Source organism: Polypterus senegalus, chromosome 17 (genome assembly GCF_016835505.1).
Source record: "Polypterus senegalus isolate Bchr_013 chromosome 17, ASM1683550v1, whole genome shotgun sequence".
NCBI classification, from domain to species: Eukaryota; Metazoa; Chordata; class Cladistia; order Polypteriformes; family Polypteridae; genus Polypterus; species Polypterus senegalus.
The window spans coordinates 31,344,779-31,361,633 of NC_053170.1; the positions used below are offsets into that span (position 1 = coordinate 31,344,779).

The 16,855-nt window shown below is 35.9% G+C and overlaps 1 protein-coding gene across 3 annotated transcripts in view; it reads right to left on the minus strand.

Moving 5' to 3' along the window:
* Nucleotides 1-16,855, minus strand: part of l3mbtl1b (L3MBTL histone methyl-lysine binding protein 1b) — a 60,206-nt gene that overhangs the window by 14,247 nt on the left and 29,104 nt on the right. For all 3 annotated transcript variants that reach the window (XM_039739829.1, XM_039739828.1, XM_039739827.1), the window contains exons 10-16: nucleotides 16,167-16,258; nucleotides 15,262-15,413; nucleotides 14,006-14,082; nucleotides 8,613-8,698; nucleotides 6,913-7,023; nucleotides 6,571-6,685; nucleotides 4,686-4,785 (exon numbers count right to left, since the gene is read on the minus strand). In XM_039739829.1, the coding sequence (XP_039595763.1) occupies nucleotides 4,686-4,785; nucleotides 6,571-6,685; nucleotides 6,913-7,023; nucleotides 8,613-8,698; nucleotides 14,006-14,082; nucleotides 15,262-15,413; nucleotides 16,167-16,258 (733 nt within the window). The remainder of the gene's footprint in view (nucleotides 1-4,685; nucleotides 4,786-6,570; nucleotides 6,686-6,912; nucleotides 7,024-8,612; nucleotides 8,699-14,005; nucleotides 14,083-15,261; nucleotides 15,414-16,166; nucleotides 16,259-16,855) is intronic.

Consider the following 16,855-nt stretch of genomic DNA (forward strand, 5'->3'; position numbering starts at 1 on the left):
TTGCTAGCTGCTTTCCCTTTACTCTCTGTTCCAACTCACCCCAAACCATCTCAACTGGCCAGGTCATCTGCTGTGCCTGTTGGTATGTTTTGGGTAATTGTCCTGTTCAAAAACAGACAACAGCCCAGCTTACATTAACCAGATGGGACAGTGGGCCACTGCAGAATGCTGTGGTAGGACATTCAGAAGATAATGAGACCCCTTCACTTTCTTCACATTCTGCTATACTGCATCCTTGTGCAAAAACTTTTTAAATACACCTAAATTTCCAGACAGACAAGCAGAATGCAGGATTTTAGAAATTTTTGCACATTTATTAAAAATAAAAAAACTTGAATATCACATTGATGCAGTTATTTAGGTTCTTTGGTAGGACACTTGACATTTGGCTCACTTAGATATCTGTTTCCACACCTTTTTCGGAGCTCACCAGTGACCAATTCAAGTAGCTGGGCATGATTAGGCAAGGCACAAACTTGTCCATGGAAACTCCCATGTGTATCAAAACAAAAACCAAACTATGTGATCGAAGGAATTGACGGCAGAATTTAGAGGAAGGACAGTGCTGAGGCACAGATCTGGAGAAGGCTATACAAATTATTGCAGGATTGCAGGTTCCCAAGAACACATTGGCCTCCATAATTCTTAAATGGAACAACCAATACCCTAACTAGAGCTGGCCAACTGGTAAATTTAAGCAAGTGGGCGAGAAGGGCCATGGTAAGAGGTGACCAAGGACCTCATGGTTATTCTGGAGGAGATGGGGGACACGTCCAGAAGGATGACCATTAATTACTGCAACACTGCACTGATATGGACTTTATGGCAAATTGAGCAAACAAAAGCCTCTTTTCAATAAAAGACAAATACTTTTTGGGATTTGCAAAAAGGCTCCTCAAGGACTTTCAGACTATAAAAGACAAGATCCTCTGGTCTGATGAGGCCAAGACTGAACTGTTTGGCCTTAGTACTGAGCATCATGTCTGGAGGAAACAAGGCACCCCTCACCATCTGTGCTACACCACTCCACCGGTGAAGCATAATGCCGAGGGGATCATGCGGTGGGGTTGTTTATCAGTGGCAAGCATTGGGAAACTGCACAGGGTTGTGCAGGAGCTGAAGTACAGAGAAATCGTTAATTGAAACCTGCTCTGGATCTCAGACTTGGCCAAAGGTTCACATTCCAACATGACACTGACCTTAAGCACATAGCAAAGCCACCACAGGAGTGGCCTGGGAACAACTTTGATATTGTCCTTGAGAGGCCTAAATTTAAATGATTTTAGGCATAAGGAAGCAACACAACAAAATGTGAACATAGTGGAGGGGGTCTGAAGACTTTTCTGATAGTACTGTATATTGGTTAAGGGTGTATTCAGTTTTAAATATGTTGCCAACTATGTCACCAGCAAAGCACCCCCAAGTCATCATTCTTACTGGCAGGAAGTTAACAAACAGACATCATCCACTAACCTTCTCACAAAGGTTAACCAAATCTCAAATTTGTATTAATTAGACCAGAGCACCAATTTAATCTAGTCTGATGTCTACTGCCTGTGCTTCTAGGCCCACACAAGTCTTTTCTTCTAATTTGTTTCTTTTAGTAGTAGTTTGTTTGTGGTAGTTCTACCATGAAGGCACAATTCCCACTGTCTCCCCTTAGCAATTAATGTTAAAGAAGAAGAAGAAGACACTGCATTTATAGAGTGCTTTTCAAGGAGCTGAAAGCGGTTCTATGGAGTCATTTGAACCATCACAAATGTGCAGCATCCATAAAGATGATGCAATGGCGGCTACTTTTCATGAGTACGCTCACTACACATTACTTATTAGTTGGTGAAGAGGTGACAGAGAGAGCCAGCTACAGACAGGGGATGATTAGGAAGTCAAATGACCAGACAGTGATGGGCAATTTAGCCAGCACATCGGGAAATACTTTACTCTTTATGACAGGCGCCCAGGGATCTTTTATGACCTCAGAGAGTCCGGACCTTCTGTTTTATGTCTCATCTGAAGGACGGCACCATATTTACAGTACAGGGTCCCCCACTGGCCTCGCCAACATCTCTTCCAGCAGAAACACATGCTTTTCCTACATGGTCTCCCATCTAAATACCGATCACGTTGATTGCATGTTCTGAAGTGCATGGCTGCTTGGTTGAGATGTGTCTGTTGCTCGAAGTCACCTAATTAGAGATGAAATCTGAAGTGCAGTTAACTGACCTTCTCTGAGGCTGGTGGTGTCTCTAATTACCTTTCCTCTGCAGCAGAGTAACTCATGGCCCAGCTTTCCTGTGGTTTCAGCGCAGTGCTTGATGTTTTTTATGATGGCACTTGAAGAAAGCTCTTATATTTTTCCCCAAACTGACCCATCTTCATTTCTTAATAATTATTAATTGTCATTGGCTTTTGCCTAGTTGAGCTGTTCTTACTAGTAAAGTGAAATTGTCCAAAGAATCAAATTAGAATAATTAAATTACAAAAAAATATAATTAAATGTAGGTTATAAATTCTTGCATGTACATTTAAATTTTTGATTGTATCCGTTTTTTTTAAATAAGGTATTATAATTATTTTAACTTTTTTTGGTTCATCTGTAAAGCATGAAGTTTGTCGTCTCCGACCTAAAAGACACATTTAAAAACAAAGAAAAGCCTTCAAAGTAATGTGGTTAAAGATAAAGTGGAGCCAGGCACAAAATCACTTGTGGTCTCTCGAGCACATTCAACGCGTCTTTAGACAATTGTTCCTAGCTATGCTTCTTTTAGCTCGTAGAGGTCAGACCACAATGTTCCTTACCCATCTCTCTTTATATAAATTAAGGTACTGTGAGTCTTTACTTGGTTTACAAATGAAATAACCGAATATGTTAAATGTAGTATTGTAATGATCTTTACATATTTACTTCTTATTATTAATGCATATTTAGCAAACATCCTTACTCAATACAAATTACAAAAAATATTTAAAGTAAGACTGAAGCTTTAAAGTAATATTCCACCCAAAAATGATCCACCTGAATTAAAGGACAAGCATCTGTGTGTCTGTCCAGTTGCTATGTCTGTATCATTCCAATAGATGGCGCATCACAAACATTAACACTGCTTTTAGGAATTCCATACCAGAAGTTGTGTAACAGAGACATATGCATTGCACACGTTAATACTGAGGTCTATGTTGATTACCTAAATTTCAACTCATCTTGGGCGGGTAGCACAACTAGTAGTTTTTTTTAAAGATTTAGCTTGTTCCATGTGTTTTGTAGTGTTGACGGAGATTTGTTTTTTTTTAAAAGACATTTTCATAATGTTTGCTATGGTCCAGCTCTGATCACCATAAAGCACCGTTTTATTCTATTTTTTTTCTTTGTTGCCCATAAAAACGTGAGTTTAGAAATTCTTGTCATTCATCACTTCAAAACACAAGGGATAATTAACTTATACAAAAAATACAATTATTTATGTGAAGTAATCAGGAAGCTACTAAATTAACAAATAACATAGAATAAATCTTTTGAAGTAAAGCACTATAAGCAAATGCTATAGTTACTTCAATGAGTAAAAAATTAGCAGTCAAAAAACAGAACATGCAGGAGTTGATCTGATACTTTAAAATGGACTCTAACCAAGTGCTGCAAGTGGGAGCAATCGGTCAAGTTGAAGCAAAAATGTAATACAGATGACCTGAATAGTCTTTTTCCATTCCATCTCAAGGCTATAGGCATTGATTGGCAAGTCGACAGTCTTCTGAGAGGTGGACTGTGTGTGAAACTGTGGGTTGTTGTGGTGGCAAAATGAGCATTGCTGATGTTGAAAAGACTCAGATATACAGTATGTCAGTTACCTTCCATTGTATTTAATGACAAAAGGAAGCCAGGTTTCCTTACCATAAAGGATGTTCAACAGTAAGTTAGGGATCTCAGAATCAAAAGCGTCTTTCAGCATACCCAATAACTGCTTAAAATCTGTTATTACCACACCTGTAGATTTAACAGTGGACAATGGGACAGACATATCTGTCCCAAAATGCATTGTGAACGTATGTGTTTTGGAAGCAGAATGCTGTCCATTTTAATGATGATGATACAAGCTAACGATTCAAAAAGGCAAATAGGCGGAGCACGGAAGTGATGTGCAAAAACAGATCTGTAAAATATGCAATATTGGGCATCACATCTGAAATAATATGATAACAAAATGAGAGGAAGTTAAAATAAACAAAGATTTGTTTACATTCATATCCTTTGCTTTAAAATTCACTCAAAAGTCTACTCAAATAGTAACATTCGATTTGACAGCCCTAGTTCTTACCATATTTTGCACTGTTACAACCAGAAATAACGGACTTCTACTAAACAGGACAATCTACCTACACTACCTTGTTACACCACAACTAAATGGCTCCATAGGAACTCTACAAATTAAGTTTTTAAAAGGCAGTGCAGGAGAGCAGGACCTGCACTGGACTTTGTTCTAACATGGTGAAAGCGGCTCACCTGGGAAACCTCCCGTCCAAAGATGTTTACCAGTAACCATGTGCGAAGAATTTAAAGGTGAGGCCCCAACTTTCAGTATGTATTAACCAATCCCATGTGTTTGAGGGTGCCCACCATTGAAACATTTTAATTAGCTCCATACTGATTTAAAATATGTGAAAACAAAAAAGGGACTGCCTCAGAAACTTACGTGTAGTGTGTGCCATAGCGAGGGCCTTTTATATGTCCAATTCCATGGCATCCTGGTGTGGGACATCCTTGCCCAGGAAGACTGGGAACATCAGACGGTCCTACGAAAAACAGAATTGATAGCTCTAGCCAAAAATACAGCCGAAAGAAGTCCGCTACAATGCATGATGTATTATCAGTTTAATTCAACACACACACACACACACAAACACATGAAAAAATACTTGTAATACAACACTTTCCAAATTATTATTTCCGGACATTAATCATAAGAAACTGTTGCTGAAAATTTTTGTGCATTTTTTTTTTTTTTAAACATCCAGACTGTCCCTTAAAATTCAATGATAAACCAAGTTTTTTTCTTGTTAATGTGTCACCTAGTATGATGTAATTCTCCTTCAAGTCCTACATTTAAACTGCATACAGTATCAACTTTTACAAAGTATCCTTGTCATGTTCCAAACGACGCAGATAAGTATTTTTAAGTAATACGACAATTGAAATGCTCTCAAAATGAGATCAATTTCATGTGTAAAATCTGATTTCTCTTCAAATTATGTTATTAGACTAGGCTTTTATCATCCTGTATTTTGTGATATGCATTATAATGATAATTATTAATTTTCCACAAGTAGCATGGCCGCTACTCATAATTAACATCCATCTTCCCAGTTTCCGTTCTACTGCTCTACACATCATGACCAGGCCTTCTAAGCTACACCTTCACACAAGCCAATTGTGCTATGCGTGGTCTAGGAAGATTATTAATAGAACTTTAATCAGCGAAAGGCTCTGCTTTGTTGGCACCAGATGCTGACTTACAGCCTGAAAATAGCAAGCGTCTGATGCCTAATGCAACTGCATTAATATCACGCTTGTTGGCTTTTACTGTTTGAATGCCTTTTTCAGTTTCTGATTGTTTGTGGGAAGAGAAGCCAAGACATAAGACCTCCCTTGCGGCAGTTCTCAATTTGTTCAGCCCCTGTTGTCAATGTATACTGCATGGATCATATACCACACACTTACACCATTTTTTGTATACCTATGCTAGTTCATCTTCATGTTTCTGTATAAACAGTATTTCTAAGACATATTTCTTACTATTTGATGGCTGTACAGAACAAATGCTGATAAATCACTAGTCCTTGAACTAAGGTGATTTGAGAATGCTATCTGTGGATGATTAATTAGAGATGATGTCATACTGTTCCTCTTAGCCTGTTGCAAGTATACCACTATTAGTCACATAACAAAGACTGTAGGTGTAGGAATTTGAAGGGTCTATCCCAGAAAATGGGTGCTTCAGAGGGGTATTGTCAAAGAATACAGACTAAATTCTAAATTAAATGTGTAAATGAAAAAGGGTGGCACTTTCAGCATCTCATATAAGTGAGTAATGGTAGCTACTGCTGTATTTGCTGATTTTGCATTTAGTTATTACTATAATCTATACTTGCATTTTACCTGAGAATCTGCATCTATATAACAATAAACTGTATCGTATCCTATTACTGCACTTTTAAGGAATCAATTTCCTTTCCATTAAGTGTCCAATTTAATTTATTAAAATAAAGAAATGCTCATCCACCTGTAGAGATAACCTGAATTGAGAGAATTATGACTATTGCTTGTATAACTGAATCTGTGCATTTATATTTGTAAATGTTGCACTGTTTATTAATTTACTGTCATCATATAATTTGTAAGTAAATGTTTAAACATCTGCACTCAGTGAAAAGCACTAAACAAGAATTAGTACAACTCATTAATTATACTTCTATAACACACCAGCAAATTCAAAGTCCGTTTTATAGGAGCAAAATTAAATTAACTCGTAAAACAACTCAATGTAATTAATGGCAGCTAAATAAATACTGCACTCTTACCGTGGGGAGTTTGCAGTGGGTGTCCAGTTTTGGTACACCAGCCAACTGGATGAATATCTGGAGAATCAGCATCTACCCAGTAGTCATACTCTTGGCTCCAGCCGTCAAAGTGGATCTGCCATAGGTAAATGAATGCAAATCTTAAAAACAGCTTCACTCAAACAACAGACAGTTTTCATAGAGGGTGAAAATATATACATTTCTAGTACAATTACTAATACTTATGTTTTAAACATTTAAACTGAAGCATACATTTTTATAGTTGACACAACTATTCTTAATTTTTGTGTACTTCTACCTAGAATTGCTTATGCTAATTTGGACTTTTATTTTTTCTTTTACCTTTAAACGGTGGTCATCCGTGTCCTCAATTGAAGCCACTCTGATCAAAACTGGATTTCTCTTATCCACTGCTTCTAGCTTCATGTTCACTTGAAAACCATGGTGTGGTCTCTGATGGGGTTTAGGACATACAAAAAAAAAAAAAATCACTCAAAAGACATCTTACAGGTACAAATATTGTTAAATGAAATACAATCATGTAACATAATAAAAGTACACTTTACAGGTCCTGTGCTCACATCCTAGGCGGACACATTGTCTTATGTATGTCTTATTGCCCTGTATGAGGCATTGTGGGTGCTGGTGTTTCTGATTTGTACCTGAAGCTGCCAGGATAACCTCCAGCTCCACATTTAGAGAGGCTCAATGATGAATAGTCACATTAGAAACTAGAACTGAAAGATTAAAAATATATTAGAGCCGAGAGGGTGTTGTACTGTTTAAAAAAAAAAAAAAAAAAAGATGGTCCTTCTGGGTCTCAACCTCATTGCATAATCCACAACTCACATCCTATGTAGGATGCACAATATCTCGCACAACTCCATATTCCATATACTAATAACACAGACTAAATAGTCCCTAAGGAGCAAGTTCTGTTTCTGAGGGTCCATCACTAATGTTCTGTAATAGATGTACAAGGTTTAGACCACAAGTAATAAGCACATTGAAATTATCAAGAAATAAAATGTACACAGTGCATGAAAAAAGCACTTCATTAGCAGATGTGATTTTTATGTATAGGGTGATCCAGATCTAATTATGCAATTTTCATTACACTATAACTTATTAAGTTTATTACATAGTAAATCACCCGAAAAATCCCAGATCATCGAGAAGTGTGACAAATGACGACATGAAGAATCGTCTTCACACCGAACTGGAATCATCCCCGCATAAATCAAAGTCATCCAGACGATCTGGATCTGCATAATTAGATCTGGACCACCCTGTAGTGATGGCCACAGAGAAATGAGCCTGCAGACAGAATTGTGTACATTTAACTAAATGAAGGCTCAGGTCTTAAAATATCACTGTCAATCATACTACTATATAAATATATGATGAGACACATCCTGAAGATAAAATCCTCACTAAAATGAGAATTTAAATGACATACTGAACAAGGAAAAATAATTATTCCTTGCACAAATTCCATCGAATGATGTAAATGTAAGTTCCACTTTAAACAGCACCTATTTGGTGTCAGCTTCTGCTAGACTATGAATAAGATTTGGGTGCATACTTCCCTTTTCAGAGTGTGACCACATGTCTGTATTATTTGTAAAACTACACATGTTCCTCAGTTTTATTGTTTTTAAACCAATTTCAACATTTAGATGATATATCAGTGTGCAAGAGTATAAGTAACTCACTGGCCTGTACACACATTAGATATTAACAGGCTATTTCTGTAAACCAATGCCAAAATATCAACAAGGAAATCCCCTAAAGCATTTTTTTAAACTTTATTAAAAAATAATTTGATTTGCAATAATCATTAATGCATGCAAGAAGCTGGTACCTCAATCTGTGAATTAGTAAAGACAGTTAATTTTGTGTAAGTCAGCATATCATCGTGCCACATCTCCATTTCTTCATTTAAAACCAAGTTGATCAAATACTTCCGACTGTGCCCCAACAAATTTCATATGGTGAATCAGGAACCTTAAATCAGCTTTTTGTACAATCTGAAGACTTACCACCTTAAAGGCTCTGGCTGGAGCTGGCTGACTGCTAGTTTCTTCAAGATATTTCTCCCAAGAGAAATTTTTTGGATCTCTGTACTCTGTAAGACATTAACACTGTAGTTATAAATATAGACCTACAATGAGTGCATAAAAAGGTTCAGCCTTGCCAACTTAATATCCACAGCCTTCAACAGCAAGCCTGTTATAATATTTCAGATAGTTTACTCCTAGGAAAGCAAGTATGGAGGAATATTATAGGCAAAATAAAAATAAATAAGCAAATAGAAAAGGTACTGCGAAATCTGACAATATATAAAGAAAAAGAGCATGAAATGTGAGCGTAAATAAATAAATGTGTCACAGAATAGTTTTTTTATTGTTTATTTATTTAATTTTCCTCTGAATGCATCACAAAATACGGCTTGAATTTAAAACTGTCACTTTTACTCGTCATAGCCGAGAGGGCGGGCTCTAATGAGTGCTGTTTTTTTGATTGGTAAATCCGTCTGCAGAATGGACATACGGTCGTATGTGCTTCTCTTGACTTGGGAATCCTGTGGCAACTCATGCGAATGCTCAAAGTTGACTGTGCAAGTCGACTACAATTACTGTGTAAAGCAGTGCCTTTATGTCTATAAGCCCCAAATTTATCATTAGGAGTCTGCATGTGACATCTCTACTGTAAATGTGGCATTTGATGGCCAAAGTCCAGTGGAACGACAATTCACAAATTAAAACAAAGCACTTGGTGGAGCCCACCCTCTTAGCTCTGATGTGGGAAAAAGACAGTTTTAAATTCAAGACATATTTCGTGTTCCAGCTGGAGGAACTACAGAAGCAACAAAAATATTCTGTTCTAGTCTATATTCTATTTACACTCCTATGTTATTCTCTTTTTCTTTATTTATTGTCACATTTCACAGTAATTGTATTTATTTAATTTTGTCCAAAATACTCCTCCATAAGTAACTGCTTGACAAGATTTGTCTTGTACTGAAGTGACTGCTATAAATGTTATGTGAATGAAGGCAAGACATGTGCTATTTATGAATTTCAGATTTGCATAGCAAACCTACATGTCACACTTTAATGTATTTTTGACAGTAATTTAGTGATGACCTAAATTTAATACCATTCATATTCAAAGGAGAAATATACTTTTTTGACTGGTGGACTTCTATTGTCATATATCTTGGCTTATGTTATGATTTTCCATCTGTTTTATTTAGTTTAATAATTTGCATTTTTACTGCTTTCTAAATGCTTAATTTTGAAGTTATCTAAACTGTTATGTAAAACTGATTTTCCATGCTATTAAAAGTATACCGATAGTTAGCACTGCATTTAATAAATTACTTCTTATTTGGCTGAAGCCTTTATTCAAGGTGACTTACAACATTTAAGATACAAGTGCTTACTTTTTTTGTCTTTCCAGTTAAAAGCATCAGGCCGGTGAAGTGACTTGCTCAGGGTCACACAGTGTCAGATTGGAACCCACAGCCTCAAAGTCTTAACCACTATGCCACACGGTCGGAATTTCCAAACCATGTTTTAAAAAATGACAATGTTAAAACAAGTGTCCATCTTTTAATATTGGCCTTTAAGTAGACATGCCCACACTGACCAGCAGCATGTGTGAATATATCATTACTTTACACACTTCAAAAAGTATACCGAAAATATCAATTCAGTTTGAACTGCAGAAATAATTTAGGCAGAAACATTATGCTGACACCTTATTTTCATAGACTACAAAAAAGTGAAGTCCACACTTAAAACTGGAATGCAACATTTGATATTTAATTACTTTCTTTGCAGACCAGGAACACATAACAACATAATTTGGGGATGTCACCTTGACCCTTGCAAGTGAAAAATGAAGTAGAGTATAATCCTTTTCAATTTCATTCTATACAAATAAATGCTGCACTGTCACATATGTGTTAAAAAAATAAAATGTGACTAGAAAAGGTAAATTTGAGTAGAGGCAAGCTGTTAAGCGATACCTTGGGTCACAATGTGTAAAAATATTACATGATGGCAAACACATTACAAGTTTCCAGTTTTCATCTTTTCGTTTTTACATAGTGTCAATTTTAAAATGCTGTTAATGTTTAATAATGATGATAATAATAATCCCATAGATATTTCTTAATCTCAAATAATTTTAGTGAAATTTACAAACAATTTTCAAAACAACTAGACGTGTAAGCAGCCACACAGGTATCCAAGGTCACACAACAATAATACTAGAGGCTAAAAGACTCGCACTCTCCTCTCTACTCTAGGTATACACGCATATGGCTGTCATTTCCTCCTTTGCTGCTGTGGAGGATTCCATTAAACTACAATCTGCTTATCAAATGAACCATCAAAAGATGTTGGCAAATATCAAGCCCATTCCCTACAAAGTAAAGATGTGTTTCAAAAATTGGATGAATTGCTTCTGACCATATTATACATATAGGAATTACAACTGAAATAACTTCTAATACCAAAACCCTTCTTGCTTACAAACCTCCACATTATAAAAAACTCACAGTACCATAGATTTTGGTATTCATGGGGATTACATGTCAATGCCACCGGGGAAAATAGAAATCCGTGAATATAATGGTTCTCACTTTAATATGCAATTTTAAATAATTTTCATGTATGTGAATCTATGAATCTAAGTTGTGTATTTAAAGGAGATAAACATGATCTTTTAATGTTATGTAAAAGACATTTAGATCTGTAATTAATAGATACCTTTTAAATAAAGGTTTTTATATGTGTACGTATTTTACAAAAAAAAAAAAATGCAGCTTAACGCTCGTAACAAATACACATATGCAATTTAAATTAATGGATCATTAGATCGGGGTGTCAAACTAAATTTAATTGAGGACCAAAAATAAAACTTTATATACCTGACACAATGGCCAGAATATATCAACAAACAACTCCCACCACTATTTTTATTTTTTACAAACGAGACTCAAAGGTACTTCTCTGTTCATCAAAACTGTATCCTCTTCCTTTACCAGCTTGTCTTTTCTTGGACATTACAGCAGGTTAGGAAAGATACTGGTGGCCATGGAACCAAATCAGCATTGAGCAGAAAAAAAAATGTCGTCAGCTTCAGGGTCAGCGCTAGCATTTTTGCTGCATTAGGTGAAGCTGCAAACACTTTCCGCCAGTATTAATAAATGATGACAAAAACCGAGCAGATTACCACAGATATTAGGTATACTGAATATAAAGAATGAAACCAAGATAAATCCTGTCAGAAGTTATTCCATTTGTATTGTGGAATTTCAATCTATGTATAGAAGTTGAAAACAAATCAGAAACTGTTTAGCGAAAAAAAGAAAAAATCCTGTGTGTACTCTTTTTATATCCACTGTAAATGAATATAAATTTGACCTAGCATTTTAGCAACTAAGTATATTTTACTTACAAAATGTATAAATGCAAATAAAATATAAACATAGCAATATAATATAATGGGTAGGTTCCATTTTACAAACAGAATACCATCTTTAAGAAGTAAATAATAATAGGTTTAATTAAACAGGACAGACTAGGCTGTCAGGATTTAGTGTTATTTTCACTAATTTTATAAATTGTATAATAGTAATAAAAATATTATAAAATGGTCATAGTATACATAAATTAAATATGCAATTCAAGAAATGTCAAGGTTATAAAAATGTATGCTGACCAGTTCAGGGATCAGGCAGAACTACAGCCTTGGAGTATTTTGCTTCCTCATATCAAACATAAAACTACAAACATTCAGCTAAAGAGCACCTCTGTGATGCCTAGCACACTGCACCTTGGGACTTGAAAGACCACCTGTAAAGGGTGCCCTTGTCAGCACATAAATTCGAGGGAAAGTGGCAGTACGGATGATGGCGAGAATTTGTTGCTAAAGCAAAGTACAGCAGTTTACAACGGCATTATTATGAGCATCATGATGGTTGGCATGTAACCTCCTTAAAAAAAAATGATACAGCGTACTGTAAAGACACTGGTGAAGTAGCACACAGGCCACATTTGTTAGTCAGAAGAGACTGCAATCACGTGTAACATGAGCGGAACTGCAAAACACATTTTCTATCCACGTATAACAATCAAGTAAAGGAAGTGACAAAAGAATTGTGTGGGATGGCTTCAGCACTCCAGTAAGTGGCGGAAGGACAGGCAGCCAGCATGGACTCCTGTGCAGCTTTAAAAAGCGAACGCAATGGTGTGTGAGCAATCGTGCTAGCATTTCCTTCATGAGTCAGTCACATTTTTTGCATTTTGTCAAAACATTAAAGTTTAATGTCACCTTTGCTTGTTGGGTCAATTTGAGCAGCCCAATTTAATTTTAATTGCAGGTAAGTGTCAGCGGTTCATTGTGCTGTTGCATAAAGGTAACAACCACTAGTGAGTCTTTTGAAAGCAAAGTGTAAATGTCATTCGATTTAAATATGAAATGAAGTCTAAAGTTGACCTCATGACAGGAGTGACGTGTCAACATGCATTTTCAAAGACAACTCCAGTATTTTCCAGCATGAAGTATGTAAAAGATTGATAAACTGAAATACACAAGGCTGCCTAAAATATTTTGTAAAGTAAAATGATGAATTTATTGGGGAATATTAAAAAACAGGAAGAATGAGGGAAAAACCTGTTATGAATTTAATAACCCTTAAAGGCGCGACTTAGAAGGAGCTTCTCAACTTTGACTGAGATGGCCTTTAAAAATGCCTGAAGAAAAATAAAGGAAATAAAATTATTGTATTAGTAATAAGACATCTCCACTACCCCTTAAAATATAATTAAGCAAATTTCACAAAAAAGTAAATTGTTAGTGTTTTATCAATCATTCAAATAATAATATACTTAATTATAGACTACATTTCAGACAGTTTTGAGCAGCATGGTGACATTTAGGGTAGCACTGCAACCTAACAGGTCTGAGACACTTTGTTCAAACCCCAGTGTTGTCATTATTTGTGTGGAGTTTTCATGTTCTCCTCGTATCAACATTTTTTTCCCCCCAGTGTTTTTTTTTTAACTGGCTATCTTAAATTAGCCCAGTGCAAGTATGGGTGTGAGAAGCAGAGTTTCCTGTGAAAGACTGGTAGTGTAGTGTTGGTGGTCATGTAACCTGCCTGTAAAAATATCTTAAGTCAGTTGTAACAGATTCTGAACTTGCAAGTCACCTTGGATAAAGCTGTCAGCCAAATATAAAATAGGGCAATGTTTTTTGGGAAAAAGGAGGAGCAGTTTCTTAATAATGTAACACTTCAACTTTGATTTTTTTAACAAAATCTTTATATAGGTCTTAACAAATACACCTGCAGTTTTTCTTAAAAGATTAAACTAACACAAAGCAATGAGGCCTTCACAATCACCAAAAGCAGACCCACCTGGTGGTGCCATTAATGTCAGGTTATTATCTTGGCAGAATCCTACTGGGTGAATGTAAGGGCTACTGGCATCACACCTGGAGCACAAAGAGCATTCAGCAGCAAAGTAAATAATAAAGTGTGGCTGACCTCTAAACACACTAGACCATGCAAGCAGTTAAACAATCAAATGTCTAGTATTATAAGGCAAGGCACAGTACAACTAAACAAGTGTGAGAAAGCAACATGAATTGTTATACAACCCAACTATAATTCCTAAACACATCTATTTCATAAAAAGAGAATTCAGTTTGACTGTGTGGAAATCAACCCGGCTTCATATTAATAAATATAAATATTTAGAAAACACAAGGATTAAATACAGTTCATCGGCCAATAACATGTTTGATTTGTCTTAAGTGTAATTGTAAATTGCTAGAGAGAGGCTGAAAACACTCTCTAAATTTAACTGAGGGTCTACACAGACTTGGAGGGCTACAATGCTGCTGCTGAAACAGCAGGAATAATCTTGTTTTTCAATAAGTTCCTCAGAATACTCGGTGCTAAATATTAATATATTTTTAAGAATTTTAATTGGAGGAGTGAAAGAAAAAGTATGGCTGGAAAGATCTGTCACATTTAAATCAAGCAAGCACTAAAGAGATGCTGCACAGTCGTCAACCAAATGATATTCACCACGGGGTCTAATCAGAATTTTAATGGTAAATGGTATTGCTTCTTTATATATTGTCTTCATATTGTGGCTGGCTATTCATTCCTTTATATCTTTGTAGGGCAGATAATTGGGCATTACTTCACTGGAAATGTCTTCTCCAGTGTATTATTTTAAAATCAACACTCTTTGACAATTTTAAGATAAAGGACCACTGTACAGTTCTCTTTTTGCTTATTAACACAATTATTTTATACAGTGCTCACAAAGTCAATATGATGTATGTTCTTCAAGAACTTCTCATTCATAATGCTAAAGGCCTACTAGAACAGCATTCACACTGCATCCTGGGGCTCCCCCTACTGTTGCAGTTATGGAATCTCTGTGCTGATTTTTATAAAGTTTTTATACATTTCATTAAAGAGCAAAGACTGCATGTACTTTAGTAAATTACAGTTTACAGACACTGTAAGTGATTGTTTAACAGTATTTAAACATACAACATTTTTCTCCCAATGTGAACAACCCCAAAGAGTACACATTAATCTAACAAAATGAAGTACTGTGTAACCAGCATGAAAATTGTAAAATTAAATCATTTTACCAGTAGTCATAGGTATCCTCCCAGTTGTCAAAATGGATCAGAAGCCGGTTATCAACAACGGCTGAAATAGTAGCAACACAAATGAGAGATGGATTCTTTTTGTCCACAGCTTCTAATTTCATTCCAGGCCGGAACCCTGATGGTGTTACTGACTGGGAGAAGAGAGGAAACGCTGTGAACATTTTTGTTTTCCATGTCACACTGAACTGAAAAAAATCAACAGCTGTATGACAGACCATGCAATTGAAAGATACTTCACTAAGGAGTTTCAGGTTCTCCTTCTATAGTTTTAATCTTAATCTGGAACTGAACAATATTCATTCTTTCAATTTAAACATTTTATTAAAGAAAACAAACCATCAAACACATACAAAAATTTTCTGCATGGACAATCAAGCATTTGTCTAACAACACACCTTGGAAAAAGCAAGCAAAAGAAGGCCTTTCAACCTGCAGGATAAACAGTTTGTCATGTGACCTCAGACGATTTTGTTCCATGAATATAAAACATCCATCCATTCATTATCCAACCCGCTATATACTACCTACACGGTCACGGGAGTCTGCCAGAGCCAATCCCAGCCAACACAGGGCACGAGGCAGGAAACAAACCCCGGGCAGGGCGCCAGCCCACCGCAGGGCACACACACACAAAGCACATGCTAGGGACAATTTAGAATCGCCAATGCACCTAACCTGCATGTCTTTGGACTGTGGGAGGAAACCAGAATACTCGGAGGAAACCCGCGCAGATACGGGGAGAACATGCAAACTCCCCGAACCCGAACTCCACGCAGGGAAATATAAAACATAAAAATATAATTTAATACATTTATATATATAAAATATTGTGTAATAGATTATAAATGAAACTGACTGTTTTCACCAAACTGTGAAATACTTACAGAATTTAAGCTTTTGAAAAGGCTTTTAGGTGCCATCTGGCCTCTGCAGTTTTTAACGTATGTACTCCAGCTGAATTCTCCTTCTTTACAGCCTGAAAACAATATGTTGTTATTATTTAATGCCTTATAAAGAAAAAAAACACACACACACAGCATTTGGGTTAACCAAGTCATCAATCAAGCGTCCATTCATTAGCTATTCTGGCATAATCAAGAACCAGAGCACAGTGAAATGCTATTCTAAAGAGAACAATCGATCTTTATTTTATATAATGCTCAACACAGACGTGCCCAAGCCCAAGTCATAAGATAAAACTACTCTTTCAATGGATTCAAAATGGATTAAAAAGAAATAAAATCTGAAGACTGATGACATAGAATATAATCTGAAAAGTCAATTAGGGCAATGAAGTATAATCAATGAAAATGAAAGAAGAAAAATATTGATGATTAAGCACAATGTGGCCATTGACGCATACAAGGGCAGACTTAGCAAAAGCAGACTGATAATCTCTCGAGAGGCTCATTTTATTTTTCATTAATACACAGTGAAAATTTGTTACTGGTTTGATTTTAAATAGCCTAGTAAATACAGTCAGTTGTGGATGATAAAAGCCAAAACTAAAGAAAGCTTAGTCTGAAATGTAAATGTTCATAAAATTTTTAATTGTAGATATAAGTGTGATTTG